The sequence below is a fragment of the Chaetodon trifascialis genome, chromosome 4, assembly GCF_039877785.1.
Source record: "Chaetodon trifascialis isolate fChaTrf1 chromosome 4, fChaTrf1.hap1, whole genome shotgun sequence".
Lineage (NCBI taxonomy): Eukaryota > Metazoa > Chordata > Actinopteri > Chaetodontiformes > Chaetodontidae > Chaetodon > Chaetodon trifascialis.
In genome coordinates, this window is record NC_092059.1 from 22,053,550 (window position 1) to 22,078,393 (window position 24,844).

General features: G+C 41.5%; 3 protein-coding genes across 3 annotated transcripts in view; 1 reads left to right on the forward strand and 2 right to left on the reverse strand.

Moving 5' to 3' along the window:
* LOC139329877 (mitochondrial adenyl nucleotide antiporter SLC25A24-like) overlaps positions 1-24,844 on the reverse strand; it is a 378,717-nt gene that overhangs the window by 168,126 nt on the left and 185,747 nt on the right. The gene's annotated exons all lie outside the window — the stretch shown is intronic.
* Positions 1-24,844, forward strand: part of LOC139329891 (EEIG family member 2-like) — a 354,478-nt gene that overhangs the window by 155,979 nt on the left and 173,655 nt on the right. The window lies entirely within an intron of this gene.
* On the reverse strand, positions 12,123-13,544 carry LOC139330126 (trace amine-associated receptor 13c-like). The gene is made up of 2 exons (XM_070960862.1): positions 13,378-13,544; positions 12,123-12,933 (listed from the first exon to the last, which is right to left on the reverse strand). Exons 1-2 carry the CDS (start codon positions 13,542-13,544, stop codon positions 12,123-12,125), a joined length of 978 nt encoding a protein of 325 aa, XP_070816963.1.

A 24,844-nucleotide genomic window follows, 5' to 3' on the forward strand; every position in this document is an offset into this window, starting at 1 on the left:
AGGACCAGAAAGAGAGCACACATTACACCAATTTTAAAGTCTCTGCACTGGTTACCTGTCTGCTTCAGAATCGATTTTAAGATCCTCTTAATAGTTTTTAAAGATCTTAATGGTCACAGAGAATGTGGACATTTTTAAAAGCAAACTCAAGACCTACCTTTTTAGTCTGGCTTTTAACTAAATTTTATTTATTATTTTTAACCTTTTAGTCTGGTTCTTTGAATTTTATTTATTTATTTATTTTATCTTTTTAGACTGGTTGTTAATTAAATCTTATTTATTTGATTATTTTCACCTTTTAGTCTTTCAGTGATTTTTTATGATTTATCTCTCTGGAGTTTCCTCACTTCAAAGTGAGTGGTGATGATGATGATGATGATGATGATGATGATGAGTGTGTGTGTGTGTGTGTGTGTGGTGTGTGTGTGTGTGTGTGTGTGTGTGTGTGTTGGAGCAAAGGATGACGGGGTAACAGGGATGTCTTAATTCCTTGACATAAACATACACACAGATTAATGAAGCCTTGGGTGATTGTGAAGAAGGGGAAAGATTGCTTATCGATCCATATCAAAATTTTCATGCTAATCCCATCCAGGAGACAGAGTGTCTGGTATCAGAGTTAATAATCTGATTTCTAGGCTGTCCAGGACAATTCCAGCCAACGTGAGGGCCTAATCACAGCGCCGTCTTCCCATCTGAGAGCAGCTGCCTTGGCCCTGCAGCACGTCAACCCCCCTTACCCCGCAACCCCCAACACCCCCCTCCCCTGGGCCTCTGGCCTCTGCCACTGACTCGGACAGTGATGGAGCATATGATAGAAACATGTTGACAAATTAAATTTTTTAAATTTCAGAGCAGATTTGCAGCAGAGGGATTGGTTGGTGAAGGTGGTGGTGCTAAGTGCTGGAAAAGCAGTGCTGACCTTCATCTGGGAGCGTGCTCATGGGATTCCTCTGCATGCGCCCTCCCTGTGTTGTTTGACCTGGAGACAAATCCTGTGCTTGCAGATCTAAGGTTGTATCTGGGTGAAGTGATATTACGACTGGGTCAACTTTTTTGCAATTTTAAAACAGCAACCAAAAGGTTCTCAAAAACCTGCAAACCTTCCAATTCAAACAAACAAATAACGGACATTCCTAACACTGACTCTGAGGGCCTTTTCACATTTTGAGCAGCCACTGTCAGAGGGGGTGAGGGGAATTCAGCTGGTTTCAATCTGCAACCTCACTGCTAAATGAAACTAAATCCCACACACTTGACCTTTAATAGATGTTCAAACACCTGGCAAAACAGATAATCTTCAGACAATAAATTGAAGAAATGAAAGTTTATTTTCTTAAACTTGTTTAAAAGAACAAGAAAGCTGAAAGAACACATTTTCTTGATACATACTGTGAGTACAGTTTCTGCTTTTTTTTTTTTCTTTTTTTTCAGGTATTATGTTGTTCATATGTCTATGGTTTTTTTGGCAATGATTTTTTCTCTGCCTTTGAGGAGCAGTAAATACAGAGTAGGGGCTGTGGTGAATTTCATGATACTAGGGCATGTACTGAATGGTCAGTATTTCAGCTACACTGAAAAAACGCATTTAGCGTTTATTAGCGGTCCAGCACAAGTTGCGCGACGTGTCCATACGCCGGTGTTTGTGTGTGTGTGTACGTCCGCCCGCACGCACGGGAGAGAGATAGCAGGAGGACGGGCTGCTAGCTAACCAGCTAACATCTTTTTATATATCTATTTTATATCTTTAGATCTGAAGCCTCATTGTTCTCTATTCTGATTCCGTTTACACTGTTTAAATTTTGATTCTGTATCATTACAGCTGTCTCTCAATAACGTGTCCTCTCAGCAACTACAGCAAGCTGTGTCACAAGCAAAGCCATCTGGCTATTCAGGTAAAAAAAAAGGTGTGTAGTGCTTTGCACTTCTTAAGATGTAAGAGGTTTACCATCATCACAGAATATATATTTTGAATTTTGAAGTTATATGTTGCGCCGCATAAAATGTGATATATACAAAAACTGAAAGGACAATCTGATGTTATATCTATTCTAGTGATATGAACATAGCCCAAGAAATGCTGCTTCTCCATTATCCCTGGCATTAAAGTAACTTTGAGTATGATGCCTTATTGATTGGATTTCTTTGTATTTTACAGCCTCCACCAGGAAAGTTCTCCTGCTCTTCAGGCTACGTATACAAACAGTTCCTGAACTTGTCCTTGTGCCTTTAACAAGCTACCTCAGACCCATTTTACCACCCTAAGATGAAATTTCTGTCATCTACTCGCCTCAACACTGATAGAAGGACTGAAGTTTTATCAACATTCATGCTCTTCTGGGAGTTTGCCGTTTCTCACAAAACTGCAGTGAACAGCAACTGGGCTTCAAATGTCCAAAAAATATGTCATGAATCAAAAAAATGTCTCCATACTGCTCATCTGAAGTAATCCAAGTGTCCTGCAGCTCACGCATTCCTTGATGCTCTGATAAAAACATCTCAAAATTGTATTTTGGCTTTGTTTGCTGTATTTGATGTGAAGCTTGATTTGAAGCTAAGATACCGCTCACTGCAGGTGAGTGGAAAAAACGTCTCTCAAACTCACAGAAGAACATGGATGTTAACAAAACTTCACCGATCCTATGGACAAAGGGGTGAGTAAATAATAACAAAAATTTCATCTATAGGGTGAACTATACCTTGTTATTGTTTTGTCATGCAAACGTGTTGGAAAATGTTTTATTAACTCACTTAAGAAAAATAAAGGTGTTGTTAAATTAAACATTTACCTCATTTTTTTTAAAGTCATTCTTTCAATAAACAAAAACATTAAGAAGAAATTTTGGCAATTTGAACTGCAGAAAAAATATGTAAAATGTTGCTTAAATATAGTCCATAAATAAAAGTTAGAAAAAGTATTTAAAGATTACATTGAAAAGCCATTGATTTTAGGTGAGATTTCAAAGCAAAACTTACAAAGAAGGAGAGAGTAAAATTCAATGACCGTATTAATAATCATCAGGAAATTATCTGAGGTTTGCTAGTAAAAAAAACTTATATCATTAAGTAAAATTTACTTGATGATTGCCCTCGTTGAATTTACTTTCTAAGTGCAAAAACTTTCCTAGGTTTTCTCAAGTAAATTTCACTCCAAATTTTTCTTCAGTGTATGTGAAATCACATCTAAAGGATATCATCGTCTTTGTTTTGGAATCTTTCATTGCTGATATTGAGCCATATTTTTGTTAAGGACAAAAAAGTGGGGCAGCACGGTGGAGCAGCAGGTAGTGCGCGTGCCTCACAGCAAGAAGGTCGCAGGTTCGATTCCCGGGGTCGGGCCTTTCTGTGTGAAGTTTGCATGTGTGCATGCATGCGTGGGTTCTCGCATGCATGGGTTCTCTCCGGGCACTCCGGCTTCCTCCCACAGACCAAAAACATGCTCATTAGGTTGATTGGTGACTCTAAATTGCCCCTAGGTGTGAGTGTGAGTGTGAATGGTGTGTGTATGTGCCCTGCGATCGGCCGGCGACCGGTCCAGGGTGTACCCCGCCTCTCGCCCCTTGACAGCCGAGATAGGCTCCGGCCCCCCGCGACCCCGAAAGGGATAAGCGGCATAGAAAATGGATGGATGGATGGATGGACAAAAAAGTGGTCTCACTGTATAGTTGAGAGTGTTGAGTATGTCATTTATGGCTACCATATATCAACTTTTGGAGATTGTTTGTGGGGGGTTTTTGGATAAAAATCTGTTGTTTTCCATGTGTGATATAGGTGTGTTCATCTTGATCCCGAACATGTTGTTACAAACATGGTTTATTCTTCTCTTATGTGAAGCTCTATATGAACTATACAATGGATCCTTAATTATTTTTGAAATTAGGGTTAGCTATATTAAGAGATGGAAGAAATTTGAGTGTATTGTGTTTTGAAAAAAAGATTGTTTGAAAGAGTGCAGTATTTGTTGTCTGCACTGACAACTGGATATTCATCTTTTTTCAGCCATTGACTGATTTCGATGAATGAATGTATTGCTTAAGAAATTTATGAAAAGACTGTTGCAACAACCAGCTTAAAAGATGTTCCAGCAACAAAAGTGTTACCTATTTAAGTATACTACATTAGAGCCCATATTTAAAGCTCACACATTTTTTTTTTATTTTGTTATGCTACTATTGCCTTTACTTGATAGTGAAACTAGAGAGCAACACGAAATATGGGGAGAGAGAAACAAAAATCCTCATGAATCGGACACATGGCAATTACAGGTTATGCATCTTAAAAGACTGGGCCCACATGATGCCCAACTCAGATCTGACTGAACTATGAAGAAGTTGCAGTCAACCATACTCCAGACACACCTTTAGAGCCCTGAGCAGGGATGTAATGATAACTGATTTCAGTTTCAATCTTATTGTTCATGTAACCAAAAACCACCTTAGAGAAGTACTCCACATCTTCAAGAGTGAGGTGCTCTATGCTGCAGACAAGTAAACATGGAGAAAATTTAACTGGAAAACATTGAGCCTGAACTGCAAAACAGCCCCTTACAACTGAGCCCTGGTAAAGCTCAATGCGCAGCTGGTCATAACTTGGAGCTAATCCATGCCTGAAGGAACATACGAGCAGAGTGTACTCAAAATCAATAAACACAGTATTAGTTAACACAATAAACACAAGGTACTTAAGGGGTGAGAGATCGGGCAAAGCTTTCATCATCACTTGCAACCTCCTATAAATCATCAAGCTGGGAAGTAGATGTTATTGAAGGCAAATAACTCTTTTCCTTCACAAACACAAGTGGAAATAATTGCACTTCATATGCTTTGCACAGTAATCTCCCAAAATGGGAATTGTTTTAAATAATTTGTTTGGGAGCCCTGCAAGAGACATAACTCATGTGTAATTTGGAACTGAGAGCTTAACGTTTAAGAAACCAATTCTTGAGATCAAGTTTGTGTTTTAAGAGGTTTCATATGGCATACACAAATTCAGACTTACCTTGGCTCTCAGTCTTTTAATTGATTTTAAAAAAGGGACACAATACAATATGATTATATTCTGTTATTGTTTTATAAAATTGTATTGTCCACATGAATGATTGCAAGCAAATAGTATTTAAAAAATATGTGCTTTTGAAGTTTCAGTTACCATGAAGAGTTGTCTGATGTACTGTATGGATATGGTGTAAGTATGTTGAGTGCCTTGCATACATCTGCTGTTGCAATTGATTTTTATTTTCACTATTGATTTTTTATTTTGGGGCTGCACGGTGGCGCAGCAGGTAGTGCGCGTGCCTCACAGCACGAAGGTTGCCGGTTCGATCCCCGGGTCAGGCGGGGCCTTTCTGTGTGAAGTTTGCATGTTCTTCCCGTGCATGCGTGGGTTCTCTCCGGGTACTCCGGCTTCCTCCCACAGACCAAAAACATGCTCATTAGGTTAATTGATGACTCTAAATTGTCCGTAGGTGTGAGTGTGAGTGTGAATGGTTGTTTGTCCTTGTGTGTGGCCCTGCAATCGGCTGGCGACCGGTTCAGGGTGTACCCCGCCTCTCGCCCATTGTAGCTGGGATAGGCTCCAGCCCCCCGCAACCCCGAAAGGGATAGGCGGTATAGATAATGGATGGATGGATTTTTTATTTTTTTTTTTTTTCAGATTAAGCCATTAATCATTTAGTCTTTGAAATGTAAAGAGGAGAGTGAAAAATGTCCGTCCCGCGTTCTTACATGCATACGTAGCTGGGTATTGTCTGTGTAATTATGGAAATTGATATTAGGATTTCTAATAATATTGCCAAGTGGTGACATATAAAGACTGAAAAGATCTAGGCCAAAGAGAGAGCCCTGAGGGACATTACATGTCTATTTTATTGGAGAACAGATCAGTCAAGACCTGACCAGCTGTTTCAGAAAGACCAACCCAGTGTTTAAGCCAGTCCAGCATCAAATGCAGCACTGAGATCTAACAGGACCAGTACAGACAGCTTTTTCCCATCACTGATCATTCTGAGGTCATTCACATCTTTGACTCGAGCTTTTTCTCTATTGTACTGGGCCCTAAAACCAGAAAAAATAAAAAATAAAAATGAATTTTTCAAACACACCGTGGTCACAGGGGAAATCTGTAACAGGTTATATCAGGATCCAAGTGCAGCGCTGACTGAACTGGAAAGCATGTGAGTCTCTTGTTCCTTTGTTTGGAGCAAACGCTGGCTTCAGGAGTAGTTTGGTTTGGCAACTAAGAAACAATCTCATTAATGATCAGGTTTGGAAGGGGCAAGAGAAAAGACTAGTCGTAGTCTAAGTCAGCAAGCAGAGGTCTTTACCAGAGGATAGGAGAGCAGGTGAGGTCAAAGGCAGGCTGGTTGGATAATGGGAAATCTGTCGGAGAATAATTGCTGGAGAGTCTTGCATCAGGGCTAAGAACAATCTGGCAAGGTATGGTAGTGGATGAGTTACTTAAGTCTTGCACTGAATAGGTGATGAATCCCAGGTGTGTGATTGAATAGGTGGGCGTGGATAGCTGGTGAAGGTTGCAGACTGAGCAGATGAAACAGAGAGTGGCAGCAGGAAAGGAGTTGACTGATGTGACAGAAATCATTCAGTTTCTTAAAAACATTTTTTTCTAAAATCTTACCCAGAAAAGGCAGGATGGAGTTTGGTCTGTAGATGACAGACCAATCTAAATTTTCGTTTTTAAGCAGTGGTTAATCTACTACTAATCTAATCTATTTTTTGAATATTCACCTCAAATGTCCCAGAAATTGTGCATTTATGTGTGCAAAAACCAAATTGTTGCGGCGTGCAAAGGTGGGGTGGGGGCCCAGGGATTTCTTCCTTGGAGTCCCAAGAAACCCTAGCAACACCACTGATGCTGATGATACACAGCTGTCTTTCCATGTCTCCTGATGACACAGGGCCACTCGATGCCCCTTTTAACTGTATTTTAGACATCAAATCCTGGATGGCAGAGAACTTCCTACAGCTCAACCAGGACAAAACTGAAGTTTTAATCATTGGTCCTGAGGACCAGAGGGTGAAACTTTTACCAAAGTTGCAAACATTGTCTTTACATCCATCCAATCATGTAAAAAATCTGGGGGTCATTTTTGACTCTGAGCTCAATTTTATCCGACTCATTAAATGTGTTACAAAAACAGGCAAACACAGAGATGCTGATGCATGCTTTCATCTCCAGTCGTATTGATTATTGCAATGCCATGCTTTCTGGTCTTCCTAAAAGAAATATCACAAGTTTACAGCTTCTACACAACTCAGCTGCATGTGCCTTTACAAGGACCAGAAGGCAGGCACATATTACATCGGTTTCAGAATCACTGCATTTGCTCCCTGTGTGTTTAAGGATCGATTTTAAGTTTCTCATAATGGTTTTTAGATGTCTTAGGGGTCTAGGGCCTTCTTATCTTTCAGAATTGCTTTTACCTTATGCACCCTCATGGACCCTCAGGTCCTCCGACACCGGCCTTCTATCTATTCCCAGAGTAAAGACGCAAACGCACGGTGAGGCATCTTTCCAGTTTTATGGCCCCTGATTGTGGAACAGCCTGCCGGAGGACCTGAGGGCCGCAGAGACCCACCTATTTAATTTGGCTTTTAACTCATGCTCTTAATATAGTTTATCTGGCTTTTATTGAATGTTCTTCTTATACATTCTTATAATCTATACTTTTATTTTGGCTTTTAACTAAATGTTTATATGTGGTTATTTTAGCTTTTATTCATGCTCTTATATATTTTTAACTTATATGTTTTTCTACTTTTATCCCATATATCCAGTGTTTCCTCAGTGGGGGCCCTCTCCGCTGGGGGCTGTTATCGGCTGGTGCTGGGATGTCTCTTCTTGTGGGGCACACTGGGTGGGGTGGGTGGGGGCTCTGTGGCTCTGTGGCAGTGCTCCACTGAAGTGCTGTAGGTCCTATGCCTGAATTTAGTTTGGAGGACACCCGAGCTGTGGCGTTCTGGCCTGGGCTGTGGGCAGCCCCCAGTGCTAGCAGTGCTGTTTTTAGCTTCAGCTGGTTCCTCTGTATTCAGCCAGTGTGTGCGTGTGTGTGTGTGTGTGTGTGTGTGTGTGTGTGCTTGTGTGCATGCGTGCATGTGTGTGTACGTGCATGTGTGTGTGTGTGTGTGTGTGTGTGTGTGTGTGTGTGAGAGAGAGAGAGAGAGTTGTGGGGTGGGGTTCTGGGGGTTGGGGTGGGGGTGGGGGGGTGCTTTTAACATGTAAAGCACTTTGTGCGACATTTTATGTGTGAAAGTGGCAATACGCCAGAGAGTGCTTGCACTCCAACAGGACGTACACAAACAAGCCCGTATTTCTGATTTGTTCATCAAGAAGAGGGTCATTTGAGGTCACGAAAATTTCCAGGACAACCACGACTGAATCCCAGATGAGATGATCTGTGCCGTAGAAACTGGAAAATGCAATGGAGCCGCCTTTGTCATTTGTGGAGAAGACACCATGGAATCATGAATCATGTCCACACCAAACTGTTCAACACAGAGTTGCTCGACTTCACTGTGCGAGGGAGCACAAAAGATTACAGCTTGGGCACTGGTGAGATGTTATCTTTATGGAAAAGAGCCGCTATATCCTTAACCATGCAGATGGATGACGACGGGTTCTACAATTACCTGGTGAAAACCTTTGCAATGACTGCATCCATGAAACCACTCAAGGTGGTGGTGCCTCAGTGATGGTATTGGCCAGTATTCATAATGGAATAAAGACACCATTGGTGGTGCTGGATGCAAACGTCAAAGTCGTTGTGTACAGGGACATCCCGGAGAACATTACATCCCACATGCAAGACGAGTCTATGGGAACAACTTTCATCTGCAAGACAACAACACTAGAGCACATAAGGCAGCTGCAGTGAGAGAATATGTTGATGCAGTGGGGGTGCAGCAGATGCCATTGCCCACTTGCTCCCCTGATATGAACCTTATTGAGCATGCCTGGGATGCCTTCGGTCAAGCCATCAATGGGAGGGAGAATATAGCCCAATCTCTATAGGAGTTCGCCCAGGCTCCAACTGAATAGCAGGACACCCTGCCCACTGACAACAAGCTTGTGGACAGTATGCCACGACATCTCAATGCACTGATCCGTGTCAGGAGTGGCCACTTGATATTAGTGACTGTGTCACATTGGAAAGAGTAATAATGGACATTCATATGCAGGCCCGGAGCGGCTAATCAGGAGGACCGGGACAATTCCCAGTGGGCCAGTCTGATGTTTGTGCCGCGAGGGCCGGTATTCACTTTTTTTTTGTTCATTTTTTTATTGTAATTTTTTTGGGGGGGCTGGTGTTCAGTCATGGCACTGGGTTGATCATGTATTCTGCTACCGCTGTCCTGGGCCGCCTCCGCCTCCTTTGGCAGCGCTTTTTTCTTTTTCTTTTTCTTTTTTTTTCAGATGCACCCTAACATAAGAATTAAAAAGAGGAAAGCTCTGGAAACAGACGCAGCCAAATGTGCTAACTTTGGCAACTTTTTCACTAAAACGAGCTTGCGGTTGGAAATGACAAATGAGGACGACGAAACGGGTACGGCAAGATGTTGAACTTTGCCTGCAAACCACCGTTCAAGTTAATTAATTATCATGTCAATGAATTGTGTAGCGTTGTGACATATAACATAACGCTATTTAAATTATAGTATGATGCGATGCCACATAACTGGGAAACTTTGTCTTGTAGCCCCTCAGAGTCAGAAGCAAGATCCAGCACCAAGCACCAGCCATGAGCCCACAAGTCCAGAGTGGGCAGGTAGGATTGCTCGTTGAGTGAATATTATTACAATTAATAGAATGAAGAGTATAGTGTAGACCTGCTCTATATGAAAAGTGCCCTGAGATGCTAGATGATTCAGCACTACATTAATGAAACTGACCTGAATTGATCAGAAGGCTTTGTAAAAAGGGGAGATTTGTGCTGAGAATTATGACCATTTTTAAAATGTGATTTAGTGTCGGAAGCAGAGCCAGGAGCCAGTCGTGATGAAGGGATTGCTTCTGTCAGTATGGAAGGAACAGGTGAGCTGTTGTAACAGAGTATTTGAACAAGCAAGCATTAGTTCCAATATGACCACTTTCTATGCCCAAACAAACACTTATTTGAACAGAATATAGATTCAGATATTGTTGAAAAGGATATGTTGTAAAGAATAATGTTGAGGTTGTGCATTCATGTTGATATAAATCTACATTGTGAAGCAACCCTTACTTGCACTGAACTGGAAATATTTTAGAAAAATATGCTGAATTACAAGGATTTTCGTAACAGTGCGCAATTGTAGACTTAAAACATAAGGTTATAATTACATGATTTTAATAATAATAGGTTGCTATCTAAAGTGGGCCAGTCTGAGGCATGAAACTCCAGGGCTGAAAATGAGTCTCACTCCGGCCCTCTTCATATGCATGAAATCTTCTCCAATATGTGTTTCCTGTTAAACTGACCAAGGCTGAAGAATTTAAACAAAGCCTTAATCCTATTGTTTCAATACCCCCAATTTTATTTAAGCCTGACTACAGTTTGTAAAGGTTAACTGTGATTTCATTTTCATTGTGAATATGTTTGGAAGAGATCGGTTGATTCAGTTTTGAGAAGATATACACTTTATCGGTCCAGAATGAATCTTATTGTCACAATCATTTCATGGAAAGAGGTAAAAAATATTTTATTCCAACTTTATGAGCAACAGTGTACAACAGGCTTGTCCCTGTGACAATTGTATGATGATATAAATTCAGATATTTGTGTATTTATTTATTAAGGATGTAACAATTTAAAGAATCTCATGATATCTCAAAAACCATAGATGGGTGGACTTGACAAGCTACTCAGAGCTATAACACAGTTAATGTTATGACCAGCGAATGGGAAATGAAAAGTGTTGCAGCTTCTTTTCCAATTACAAACTGCACTCGCCATACCTGAAGTTTGAAGCAGAAGCATTTTAAGTTAAAAACTAATTTTAGATCAATATAAATTCTGGATACACTTTTTTCAATTCAATTTATGAATAAAGGGCATGTTTTCAAGTCATCTTTCTTTCTTTATTTATGTTTGAAATAAATATCATATTATTGACTTTATATTGGCATATTATCATACTGTGCGTTTGTGGGATCATTACATTTCCACTATGCAGTATATTTACCTTCAGATGTACCACGAACTACTTGTCACATGACATCTTTTTTAACAATATGAGAAATGAAGGAGTAAAATAAATCTTTTAAACATTAAATCATCATTCTGTGTAACCATTAGCACTAAATTAAAAAAAAAAAAGTGTGTGTGTGTGAGAGTGAGCATCTGGGTATGTCTATCTTGAGCTGAAATGAATTACAATTTTCATTATCGATGAATTATTGTTTTTTGTTTGTTTGTTTTTCCAAATTAATTATTTGGTCTATAAAACATGAATGAAAAACTTGAAAGACAATCAATGAACTATAATTTAAGAAAAAAGTGACAAATATTAACATTTAACAACCTGAAACTATCAATTATTTGACAGCTTCCCTTGAAAATGACCAAAGTAAATAATCAATTATCAAATTAGTTGCCTATATGTCTGTCCATTGCAAGTAAACTGTGGGTAAACATTTTTCATTTTCTGATTGGTGTGGCGTTTGACCCCATGTGGTCAAAGTCAGATGTACGTTCCTGAGTTCTCTTTTCTTACAGGAAAACAAAACTATGGCCAACAGCAGCCAGTCCCGGTTTGGGTAACAGTAAAGCTGTTATTGAACATAACACACCAAGACAATGTGGTACCTAAATGTTTTGTTCCTGCTTTAAATTTTACACAACCAGGATTTATAAGTCAACAATGATCAGAGCAACGACAAATGTTATTTCAAGCAGTATTTAATACCATGTACAAAAGGAAAAATGTTCTCAACTATGGGCTACATAGAAATGCCAATTTCTGCCCTACCAGTGTTGATGCATTTATATATCATAACATTATGCTTTCACTGTGTTCTTTGAATATTATTGTGAACTGAGTGTGCAGTTGGGAAAACTAAATACATTTACTTCACCATGACTTAGACTGACTTGTATAAAATACGTCAGTTTATGAACTGTAAAACATTTATTTCGACATCTTGGCCTCTCTGGAACCTGGCTGCAGTATCTGAAGGCTGACAATGAGTTTAACTGCTTTTCTAAACCAAGGGTAGAAAAAGGCATAGATCAGAGGATTAAAACTAGAGTTACAATAGAACAGCCAAATTGGAGCTGATGACTCTACACCAACTGTGGTGTCCTGTCCTGCTAGAGAAGGAATGTAGTATGGACACAGACAAAGTATAAACACAAGAAGGATAATACCAAGAGTTCTAGCAGCTCTCATCTCTGATTTCTTAACAGTCACAGTAATTGATTTGACAGCTGAAATTTGAGACCTCATGACACGTGCCTGTGACACAGCCACCACAAACACTCTCACATAGAGAACTATGATCACAGTAACAGGGCCGAAAAAGGTGAGAAGCAAGTCTACTGCCCCTGAAATGTAGTTTATGATAACTTTACATTCTTGGTAGCAGGAATTAGACAAAATTATCTGTGACAAGTCATCTTTCAATATTATAACGCTGTAGATAACAGAACAGATCCAACACAGAGACACACAGATTTGAACTCTGCTTGGTGTTACCATGGAAGAATAACGCAGAGGGTAACAAATAGCCACATAGCGGTCCATTGATATGAGCACCATGCTCCCAACAGAGGCAGAGGTGAGGATGAAGCTAGACAGGTACATAAGAGCACATGAGATTTTATCCTGAAACCAGCAGGACTGCAGGATGATGATTAAAGCTGGCATGACTGTAAGGCCCACCAGCAAGTCAGACACAGCCAGGGAGAGGAGGATGAGATTGGTGGGGGTCTGGAGCTGCCTGGAGGGGGAAATTATGATTAGTGCCTCATATTCAGTGCAATGGGTATCAGATCACATTTATTATCATAAGAAAATAGACAGAATACAGAAAGTGATATTTTACTATTACAGACACAGCAATATGAAAACCAAACTCTACATAGCCTACATGCCACATGAAGCTCTATAATATCACTTGGCTCCACTGTTTATGAACTAAATACTACAGGAGTGTCTTGGTATTATTATGTAGATTTTCATGGTGATTACTTTTATTGTGGCAGAAAAACAGAAAAACCCTGTGAGAATGACATTTTCATTTGCAAATGAAGATACGTTTCAGAGGACATGTTTTAAAGTTGGTCTTTTCAGCATAGAACAGCATAGAATAAACACAGTTTCCATCCATAAATTGAGTACATACAAAACATTAACTGTTACATTTCAAGGAAAGTGTCTGTGCCTGAAGTGGGAGATGGAGATGATGACCAACAAGTTCAGTGTCACAGTAAGCAGAGCGATACAGGACAGCAGTGTTTTGATGAACATGGCCTTGGGAGTCACAGACATTGACCTGCAAGAGGTGTTGAGTGGAGGGATACAGAGATTAGCTGCTTCCACTGACTCCATCATCAGAGATAGTGACTGTGGATCTGAACAGAGAGCTGCTGAGCTGTAGCAGCCCTCTGATTCACTTGTTCATGAGATGAGATATTTATCTCTTCTACATTTCAATCATTCCTATTACCCATCATCTAGATATTTGTCTCTTCCACATTTCATCATTGCTGTTGCCCATCATCTCTCTCCTCCCCTTCATCTTCTCCACACATGTCCTCCCACCAGCTTGTTTTTTTCCACAGCTTAGAATCATCAAATACAAATATATCATTCAGTCCCCCACTCCATTGTTGTCCTCCCTACATCGATCACGCTCTTTCAAACAATCACGACTGCAATCGGCATTTCTCGCACCCTGTTCTCCATCTTTGTAATTCTTTATCTAGTTTAGGTGATAGTATCATGATTGGGTATGAAAGGGGCATCCTGGAAAGGCTCAGTCGATCACAAGCAAGGAGTGAGGTTCACCATTTTGTGAACACATGATTGCATGAATAATATAACATAGGCTTGGGAAGACTTGTAAATGAGTTGTCTGTTAACAGTTCATTTGCAAATGGTTGCACTCTGTTTTTATTTACGTTTTACACAGCATCCCATCTTTTTGGAATTAGAGTTGTATGCTTGGATAGATGTTCTTGTGATGACCATCAGAACAGCTCATCATGTGATGATCTTGTGATATTGTCAATCATATAATATGTATATTTTCTGTATGTAGAGATGGACAGTGTGTCTATGGTTAAAAAGAGCATCTTTAGGCTAGAACTGCATAAAATGTCAATCAAGCAACACTAGTGACATCGTAGCCCTGATGTCCAAAGCAGTGTGAGTTTCAATAAAAGTGTTTAACATGTCAACATTTTTATTCCATGTGGTATGATTTTTAGCCAGACCACTAAAGAAACCAGTCAGATGTATGATACTGATTTCCCTTTTCTCCCAGGAAGTGAAAACTATGGCCAACAGCTGCCAGCCCCTGTTTGGGTGACAGCAAAACTTTTATACAATATGCCTCATAGTTTTCCTGTGTGACACAATGTTGAACTTAAATGTTTTGCTTTTCCCTTAACTTTTACACAAACAGAATTTTTATTTGTACTGGTTGAGGTAATAAAAACACAAAATATATACACAAAAAAAGGCTTGGTGCCATTTATGGACAGATCCTCTGTTGACCTGTTAGGAGGGGTGAACGTTGAGAGAAGGTGGCAGTTTGAGTCTCATACCACTGGAATTAATCACACGTTCAATAGTATAAGGACCAATAAACCGGGGAGTGAGTTTTCTGGAGTCCACTTGCAGGGGGAGGTCCTGAGACGACAACCAGACTTGTTGACCGACCTTGTATTCGGGGGCAGGGATCTGGCAACGGTTGGTGATCTACTGGTTGCAAGCGGCAGTCCTGGTGAGGGCGGCACAGGCTTCTCACCAGATTCGGGGGGCGCGGCGAAGATGGGCTTGCACAGAAGTTACGGCTACTTCTGTTTCCTGGCAGGGAAATAGTGAAGGCTGGAAACCATTTGCAACCATGAATGGTAACATACCTATGGCGGAGCTGACCAGGGAGTTGTGAGTGTACTCACTCTGTCCAGTGATCATACATTAGCCAGGAGAATGGATGGTATGGCTGGGCTAGCCGCTAGCCTAGCCCGGATACCTCCGTGCTTGCCCCTCTTCTGCTTCCTTGCACACAGCTTTTGACGCCTCCTTTTTGGGGGAGGAGTAGCATACGAGTCCGGTGTGATCGCAGATCGAGCTCCCTTAGCGTCTCTGTTGCATAGTCCAAAATGTTGCAAATCTTTCTTTTGTGGATGTCTAGCAGAGCCTTTCGGCTGTACTTGTATTCCAGCATAGGCAGAAAAAGACGAACACAAAAAACTTTCGAACAAACACTTTTTTAACGAACAAAACACTGCACGGTTGGGATAGAGAGAGGTCGCAGTGTATACACGTGGGAGATGCGAGGAGTTCCCTGTTCACCACGCTGTAATTTCTCTCAGCAGGGGTGAGGCTCAGGGATGGAGCTTCCGAGAGTGTTGAGAGAGGATGGCCCCAACTCCTGAATCCAAGGCGTCCACCTCGACCACAAACTGCAGTTGAGGGTCAGGGTGTACTAGCACAGGTGCACTGGAAAATATAGTCTTTAATTGATTACAGGCGGCCTCAGCCGCAGGCGACCACACAAAAGAGCGTTTAACTGAAGTCAGTTGAGATCAGGGGTTTGCCAAACTACTGTGCTTAATAAATCTCCCGTAAAAATTGGTGAACCCCAGGAACCTTTGGAGCTGTTTGTGTTCGTAAGGTTTGGACCAGTCCAATACAGCCTTAATTTTGACTGGATCCAGCTTGAGCTGACCTTTCTCCACAATGTAACCCAATAAGGCAACAGAAGACACATGAAATTCACATTTCTCGGCTTTTACAAACAATTAGTTCTCCAACAACCTCTGTAAAACAGTTCTGACATGCACAACATGTACGTTAATGTCTTTTTTGAAAAAATCAAAATGTTGTCTAGATGGAGACGAAGACAAAAGAAAGACATCCCTTTATTTGTCACACTATATAGAACATGCACGCATGCCATGCTTGGTGAAATTGTTCCTCTGCTTTTAACCCATCCTGGTAGTCCTTCCTCAGCGGCAGACCAGGAGCAGTGGGCTGCCAGCTGACTGGCGCCAGGGGACCCTGTTTCTTTTTCGTCACAATTGGTCAGGTGGTGATCTTCATGTATGTTTTTTAGAGGGGGGTTTTATTTTATGGAGGATCTCCCAGGTGAACACGGGGAGAACATGCTAACTCCACACAGAAAGGCCCCTTTCCTCGAGATAAGAGGCAGCAGGCACCGAAGGCCCCAGATGGCAATCAAACCTGGGACTTTAGTGTTGCTACTCTCCCGCCGTGTCACTGTGTTCAACACGTCCCTAAGGACGTCATTAATGAGTGCCTGAAAAACTACTGGAGTGTTATTGAGGCCAAAAGGCATAACTTGGTATTTGAAGTGGCCCAGATGAATGTTGATAGCAGTCTTCCATTTGCCCCCCTCTGGTATCCGAACCAGGTGGTAGGCGTTCCGGAGGCCCAACCTAGTGAAATCCACTGCGTCATGGAGGGGGGCGAAAGCAGAGTCAATCAGAGGTAGAGGATATTTTTTCTTAATAGTAATGTCATTCAAACCTCTGAAGTCGATGCAGGGTCGAAGAGTCTTATCTTTCTTTTCAACACAGACAAAACCTGCACCAACTGGAGAGGAAGAAGTGCGAAAAAGGCCTGCCACCAAGGACTCCCGGATGTATGTCTCCATGGCCTCCTTCTCCGGTTTGGACAGGTTGTACAACTTCCTAGTAGGTAATGGGCACCAGGGAGCAGGTCAACTGCACAATTGTAGGGTCTGTGTGGGGGCAAAGACAGGTCTCTATCCTTACTGAAAACCTGCTTAAGGTCATGATAGGCACCGGGGACAGCTGAGAGGTCAATGTGACTGTGAAAAAACTGGTAACCTTCCCAGATGGTGCAGGTGAGGGTGGCGGCAACTGCAGACGGTGGCGAAGAGTGGATGGGTTGAGGGTGGCCATCTGCTTCTCCGCTCTCTCCCTGCGCCTCTCCCTGACTCTACTGTCTAGCCTCATGGGTGATCCTATTAGCTCCTCCAGCGAACTAGTTTCATCCCGAGCTGTTAACTCGTCTTTAATTTCATCAGATAGTCCCTTTAAGAACACCCCTTGAAGAGCACTCTCATTCCACCCACTCTCCGCTGCCGGTATGCAAAAATCTAGGGTGTATTGTGACATTGAACCCCTCCCTTGGACGAAAGACAGCAGCGGATTAACAGCTTCCTTGCACTTAAGTGGGTGGTCAATTGATTATCAGAATACAGAGCAGGATTGTTGAAGGAAATGGCTCGAGACCAGGCTGCGACTTTATCTACGCACAAGCTTATAATGAAAGCAATACAGGACTGATCAGTGAAGTAATGCACTGTTGAAAATTAAATTACACTGATGAAGAAACTGTGCACAAATCCCCAAATAACCGGAATACCTGTTAGGAGTGGGAATGTAGGGCTCGCAAGGCAGGACAGAGGAGATGACGGATGGAGCAGCGGGAGGCTCAGTTGGAGGTGGAGGTGGTGGAGTGGCTGAAGCAGGGAGGTGAGCGAGTTGCATAGCAACCATCCAACCGCCGAGCTGAGCAACACTGGTGGTGAGTTGCTGTAGTGTTTCCATAACCTGGCGTAGAGTTGACTCATGTTGCCCCACTAAAGCACCTTGAGTGGAAAGAATCTGTTTAACCTTATCCAAGTCTGCTGGGTCCATTTTGGGCCAGATAATTCTGTTATGATCAGTAATTTGGACCAACAGTAGTGGAGCCGGACACAGGCAAACAGTATGAGATGCTTTAATGAAAAACAGAGAGTTCAGCAAGCTAAGGAGTAACAAAAAGATCCAGCTCCCCCAAACACTCAGCGGAGGAGGAGATGGGAGTCGGCTGTCCATGGGGAGACTGGCGAAGAACAAAAGGGTGGCTGCTTACACACAGGTGATAGAAATCAAGAAACACGGCGAGGCACATCCGAGCAGACCAGAATTATTTGCGGCGCGGTGGAGGGATGACCAGGATTTTATGGAGAGGTTGATTACTGATGATGAGAACCAGGTGTGCCTCCACTGAAGACCAGAGAAGGTGGAAAATTGGCCAGCCCCGCTTCTTGCCACACAAGCTGCAAGAACACCACAAGAGGGAAGGGGGACCTGGAGAGAGGACACCACAAGAAAAAAACAAACAAGACAACAAACAACAAACCCCAGACCATGACACAGCCAAGGCATGTGAAATTGTATTCACTCTCCTTTGCACTCAAAACTAGGCCAGCTGCTTATGCATAATCACAAAACTGAAGTCATATTTTAGAATAACGCATGAATTCTTATCTTCATACCTTGAGTTATGGTCAAAAATATGTTTTATATGGTCACAGTGACCTTTGATCTTTGAGCTTGTGAATGTCACCCTGGGCAATGTCTTATCCATAATAATACATTGGAACGTATCTATCACTTATACAGTCATGGACAACATTATTAGACCACCCTTGTTTCCTTCAATTTCTTGTTCATTTTATGTCTTGTCTTATTTGACATGCTTAAGCTTAATTGTATTCCCAGGGTATATAAGAGGCCATTTCATGTCATAAGCAGCACTGCACATGTAAAGACCTCAAGTGGTTTCCTGCTTACATTCAAACGATAGCACAACTCAGAAGTTGTCAGCTCTCAAATAATGCCTAAAACAAAAGAATTATGTGAAGCCACAAAGGCAGCCATCTTGGCACTGCTGGAAATTGGCATGAGTGAGAGACAGGTAGCCAAAAAATTGAAGATCTCCAAGACAGCCGTTCATTACACCAAGAAAATGCAAGCCGAACATGGTACTACCAAATTGCTAGCTGGTCGAGGCAGGAAACGTCTTTCTACCCCACAAGAGGACCATGCACTCATCCGTTCCTGTGTCAGGAATCATTGTCAGACCTCCAGGGCACTGTCGAGAAATGTGACTTGTTCAGCAAGGACAGTTCGCACGGAAGAAGCCCTTCATCAACGAAAGGCAGAGGAAGGCCCAGTTACTCTTTGCGAGGGATCAAAGATTGGACTGTTGATGATTGGGCTAAGGTTCTCTTCAGTGATGAATCCAATTTTGAGTTGATGCCCACTCCAGCCAACTTACTGGTTAGGAGGAAGCATGGAGAAGCCTGCAAACCAGACTGTCTTGCCCCTACAGTAAAACATGGGGATGGGTCGGTGATGATCTGGGGTTGTTTCAGTATGGGTGGAACAGGGCAAGTGCAATTGTGTGAAGAGTGAATGAACCAGGTCACGTACAGGGCTTGTCTTGAAAACAGTCTTTTTCCATCAGTTGATAAACTCTTTCCTGCCTCGAATGACTGGATTTTCCAACAAGACAATGCCCCTTACCACACGGCAAGGTCAGTTAAAGCCTGGGTGGAGAACCAGAACATTCGAACCATGCCTTGGCCTGCTCAATCACCAGATCTAAATCCCATTGAAAACCTGGGGAACATCATCAAACTCAAAATGGAGAACCAAAAACAAAGCAAATTTGTTTTGAATTTTTGCAACAGGAATGGGCTGCTGTGACAGCAGAACAATGTCAGAAGCTGGTGGAGAGCATGCCAAGACGCATGGCTGCAGTCATCAAAAACAATGGTTATGCAACCAAGTACTAACTCCGGTGTGTATCATGTGATTAACAGACAGAAAAGAACACATGGAATGCCTAAAAGCACTGTTTTTGGCAGTACAATGCCATAGCTATTGATGTAAGAACTTAAGTGATTTTGGTTATTATCAAGAAAACCATGGAAAATGGCTAGATATCAGCTCTTAAATTAAACTCTTATGAGCTATTTTTTTGTTATCATTATATTTGTCCAAACAAATGTACCTTTAGTTGTGCCAGGCATTGAAATGAACAAGAAATTGAAGAAAACAAGGGTAGTCTAAGTAATGGAGTAAAAAGTTACTTTAGTTACACTGTTGTAAATGTATTTTACATTATGGGAGCACATTATGCATCAACATCAACTGAAAAATGTGGCAAATACAGTTGCTGTTGCTGTTTGTCCCACTTGAAACAAGTTGACAGAGTGGATTTGTTTGGAACAATTCAGAGCTACTTGAATCACATGACCCATGGCGGCAAGATCAAAGAGTGCAGCAAATCTCTCATTCAGCACGCTGGTGGTGAGTTATGGTTTTGTTAAAATGTTTGTTTTCCATGTTTTTTTTCTCTTAAACTTCTTTTTGGATGCTTAAAAAGCAGCTCTAATTCCTATTGAGAACGTAAAGATGAATTTTTGATCACAAAGTGATGAATGCCCAAGAGAATATGATCTTCCCTGCACTGAGAAAATCATGTCATCATATAACAAATAATGAGCAGTATTGCATGGTAGCCTGTTCACACCTTGATAGATAATGATGTCTACAACCACAGGGGGCATGCCTCCAATCAAAGGTGGAGTGTGTTTATGTTAAAATGAATGAAAACACATTTTAACATAAACACATCGTGCACATCTCCTCATTAAAAACATGATGCAATAGTTTGGAAACAGGGAAAGTTGTATCCCCAAAACAGTATGGGCTACTTAGCATTTCAGCTACATAATCCAAAATTGGGTTATGAAGTCAAAATCATGGATCAATGCAAAAGAAGTGGACAACGGACCACAGTGAACATGAGCCAGAAATTTGAGTTACAGTGAAAGTTTAACTTACAGTACATACACAACACTTGACTGCTATGGCTCAGTTCATTTTAATTTTTGAAATGTTTTATCTATTATTAAATAGATAAAATTTCCCATAGCCAAGAGAAAAGTTTGCTTTTCTTTTTTTTTTCTTGTGTGTTACATTAACCATAGCCAATGCACCGGAAAACAGGGAACAGCAGAAAGCAGCATGGAGACCAGTGACAATATCATGGTGATCACTTGTAATCGTGAAAAGGAGTGTAATGCTGCTGGATATTCAATCTGATATCAGACAATGCCAACGTCCAAAATTTATGTGAGTGCTAAGGGGTGAAAATTAGTGTATCTGTCCATCTGGGTGTTATGTTTCCATCATTGCAGAAAAATAGAATGTCATTTCACTCTGATTTCTGCTGATTTCACAGCACTGAGGCTGTGATAATCAAAGTCACCTCAAGTCTTCTAGAGTGCCTTGAGCATTGGGTCAGCATATCAGGCACTTCAACGGTGTGTCTCTCTCCTGGAGAGGAGAAAGTTTTTAGTTTTAATAACTGGATCACTGTTGTCTACTTACCTGCTTAGCTGTCTTCTATTTTCTGTCTATATTACCCCCTTCATCATATTATGCAAAAGCACAGAGTGTCACAACACAACACACAGCTGGACCTCCCTTTGAGACCTGGTGGACCTGATGCACTAAAACACCTGTTTGACTGCCTAAATTATAGTTTTGCATGGCTTGTGACTCATTAAACCTAAATGCAAGTAAGATGGAAATTCTTTTTTTTATCTCTAAATCTTGATAAAAATCTAGCCTGTGACCTCGGACCACTGTGTGACTGTCTTGGCATTTTAATTGATAAATATAATCAATGCTTTTGCTTCTTCTGGATTATTGCAATGCACTATATTTTGGGCTTCACATGATCCCCAACAGGGATTGTGGACACATTTGGGGACTGCAAGGAAGGAAGAATGAAAGAAATGAGCTCCAACTGACAATTCCATGCAGTCCAGTCAATATGGGGGTTATGGTGGTTGTTTCAGTTAGGGATAACCCAGACCTAGAGATGTACAGTATTTGGGGATGAAATTATTAAATTGAAATGCTTCTCTGTGGTTGGCAGACAGGACCAGGGACACATGAAAGGTGTGATGAGAAACTTGAGCCAAAATCCAACCATCCAAAGCAGCAGTGAGAGGAGACACAAGCTTTTCTGAGGTTATTAAACAATGGAGGGCTAAATTTCAAACCAAAAGCATCTGGACCAGAGTCAGCAGAGAAAGGAGAGGTGAGGGTAAAGGTTTGATTGAATTAGCATTCTAGGATGAGATGGGGCCAAAGAGACAGTCTGGCTCACTTGTACCCCCACCGCTACTGCTGAGCTATTCCTTGGCTGATGGCAGCTTTCTGAATTGTTGCTGAACCAGTACTTGGTCTGGTGTAAATAAGTGAACTAAATGAGAAGAAAAAAATGAAAAAGCCATTCTAAAAACTTATTACAGGTCTGCTTGGGTAAACTTTATGTTCAGGACAGATGAATAAAATCTGCAATACCACTGTAGCACAAGGCTTGGGGTTGTAGCCTGCTAGCCTGCTAGCTGCTCTCAAAAACTCTTGAGAAAGCAGTTGCCAATCAGCTGTGCGACTTTCTAAACAATAATAGTTTATTTGAGGATTTCCAGTCAGGATTTAGAGTGCATCATAGCACAGAGACAGCACTGGTTACAAATGACCTACTAATTGCATCTGATAAAGGATTTGTCTCTGTACTAGTCTTATTGGATCTTAGTGCTGCATTTGACACCACTGACCATGGTATCCTATTGCAGAGACTGGAACATTTCATTGGCATTAAGGGAACTGTGCTAAGCTGGTTTAAATCCTACTTGTCAGATCGCTCTCAGTTTGTACACGTTAATGACGACTCCTCTGTGCTTGCTAAAGTCAGCTTTGGAGCTCCGCAGGGTTCTGTGCTTGGACCAATTCTATTCACCTTATTTATGCTTCCTTTAGGTAAGATTATCAGGAAGCACTCAATAAATTTTCATTGCTATGCAGATGATACCCAGCTATATTTATCAATGAAGCCAGAAGAAACCAGTCAGTTAACTAGACTACAAGCATGTCTTCAGGACATAAAGACCTGGATGACCTGCAATTTTCTGATGCTAAACTCAGACAAAACTTAAAAGTTACAGTAGTAGGCCCTAAACATCTTAGAAAGTCACTTTCTGATGACATAGCAGTTATGGATGGCATTGCGCTGGCCTCCAGCACCACTGTAAAGAATCTGTGAGTTTTCTTTGACCAGGACATGTCCTTTCACTCCCATGTAAAACAAATTTCAAGGACTGCCTTTTTTCACCTATGTAATATTGCAAAAATCAGGCATATTTTGTCTCAAAATGATGCAGAAAAACTAGTCCATGCATTCGTAACTTCCAGTGTGAATTATTGCAATTCCTTACTATCAGGCTGACCAAATTCGTTGCTGAATATTCTCCAGTTGCTCCTGAACAGTGCAGCACGTGTTCTGACAAAAACCAGGAAGAGAGATCATATTTCTCCAATACTCTGCACTGGCTCCCTGTAAAGTTTAGAATAGAATTTAAAATTCTCCTCCTTACTTACAAAGTCATAAATGGCCAGGCACCTTCTTATCTTAAAGAGTTCATAGTACCTTGTTGCCCCACTCGAACACTGCGTTCCCAGAATGCAGGTCTACTTATGGTTCCTAAAGTCTCAAAAAGCAGAACAGGAGTCAGAGCTTTTAGCTATCAAGCTCCTCTCCTGTGGAACCATCTTCCAGTCTTTGTCTGGGAGGCAGACACTGTCTCTACATTTAAGAGTAGGCTTAAAACTTTCCTTTTTGATAAAGCTTATAGTTAGGGCTGGCTCAGGCTTGTCCTGGACCAGCCCCTAGTTATGCTGCTATAGGATTAGACTGTCGGGGGACCTCCAAAGATACACCAAGCTCCTCTGTCTTTCTCTCCCTCTCCATCTGCACGCTTTCATGTCCTACCACAGCGTGTTACTAACTTAGCTCCTTCCCCGGAGTCTCTGTGCTTTGTCGTCTCGCAGGTTCCCATGGACAGTGGCTGAATCTGGATTGTGGATTGCAGCTGCATCTCCTGCCTTGGCCCTGCCTGACATCCACTGCAACTGCTACTACTGTTATTACATCCACTGTCATTGTTACTGTGATTGCATGTCTGTCTGTCTGTCTCTCTCTCTCTCTGTCTCTGTCTTTGTGTCTCTCTCTCTTTCTCTCTCTGACTGCATTTCTGTCTATCTCTCTCTGTCTGTCTCACTCTCTCTCTCTTGCTCTCCCTCTCTAACCCAACCAGTCGAAGCAGATGGCCGCCCACCCAGAGCCTGGTTCTGCCTGAGGTTTCTGCCTGTTAAAAGGAAGTTTTTCCTCGCCACTGTCACCAAGTGCTTGCTCATGAGGGAATTGTTGGGTCTCTGTAGATAAAAGAGCTCGGTCTGTACCAGCTCTGTATGGAAAGTGTCCTGAGACAACTTTTGTTGTGATTTGGCGCTATACAAATAAAATTGAATTGAATTGAATTGAATAGGAGATGCAGAAGAATTGCAGTTTGTTTCTGTGAATCTTGCACAGAAAAAGAAAAAAGGGCTGTTGATAAAGGGTTAGTTCTTTGTGAGCCTTGAAACAGAGGAGTAAACAGGGGAGATAACCTGGTAGTACGGCTCGGCATCCACTGAGCCATAATCTTTTTTAGTTAAAAGGTCCCCTCTAATTGTGAGTAGGGGCAAATTAACAGAAAAGACGTAGATATAATATATAAATAAAATAGGAGCAGTACCTGTGAACCTTCTGATATAAACTCAGACGCCAGCTCTAAAACAGACTCATTTAATAATAGTTGTAGACTTCCGACAGAAACTGAATAAATAAAAGTATAAAAAAACTGAGGTTGCAAGTATTGAGAAATGAGAAGAGGAACAGTTTTTTGTTTTGTTTTTGCATATTTGTCTACTTTGATATTTGTAATATTGCTTGTCATG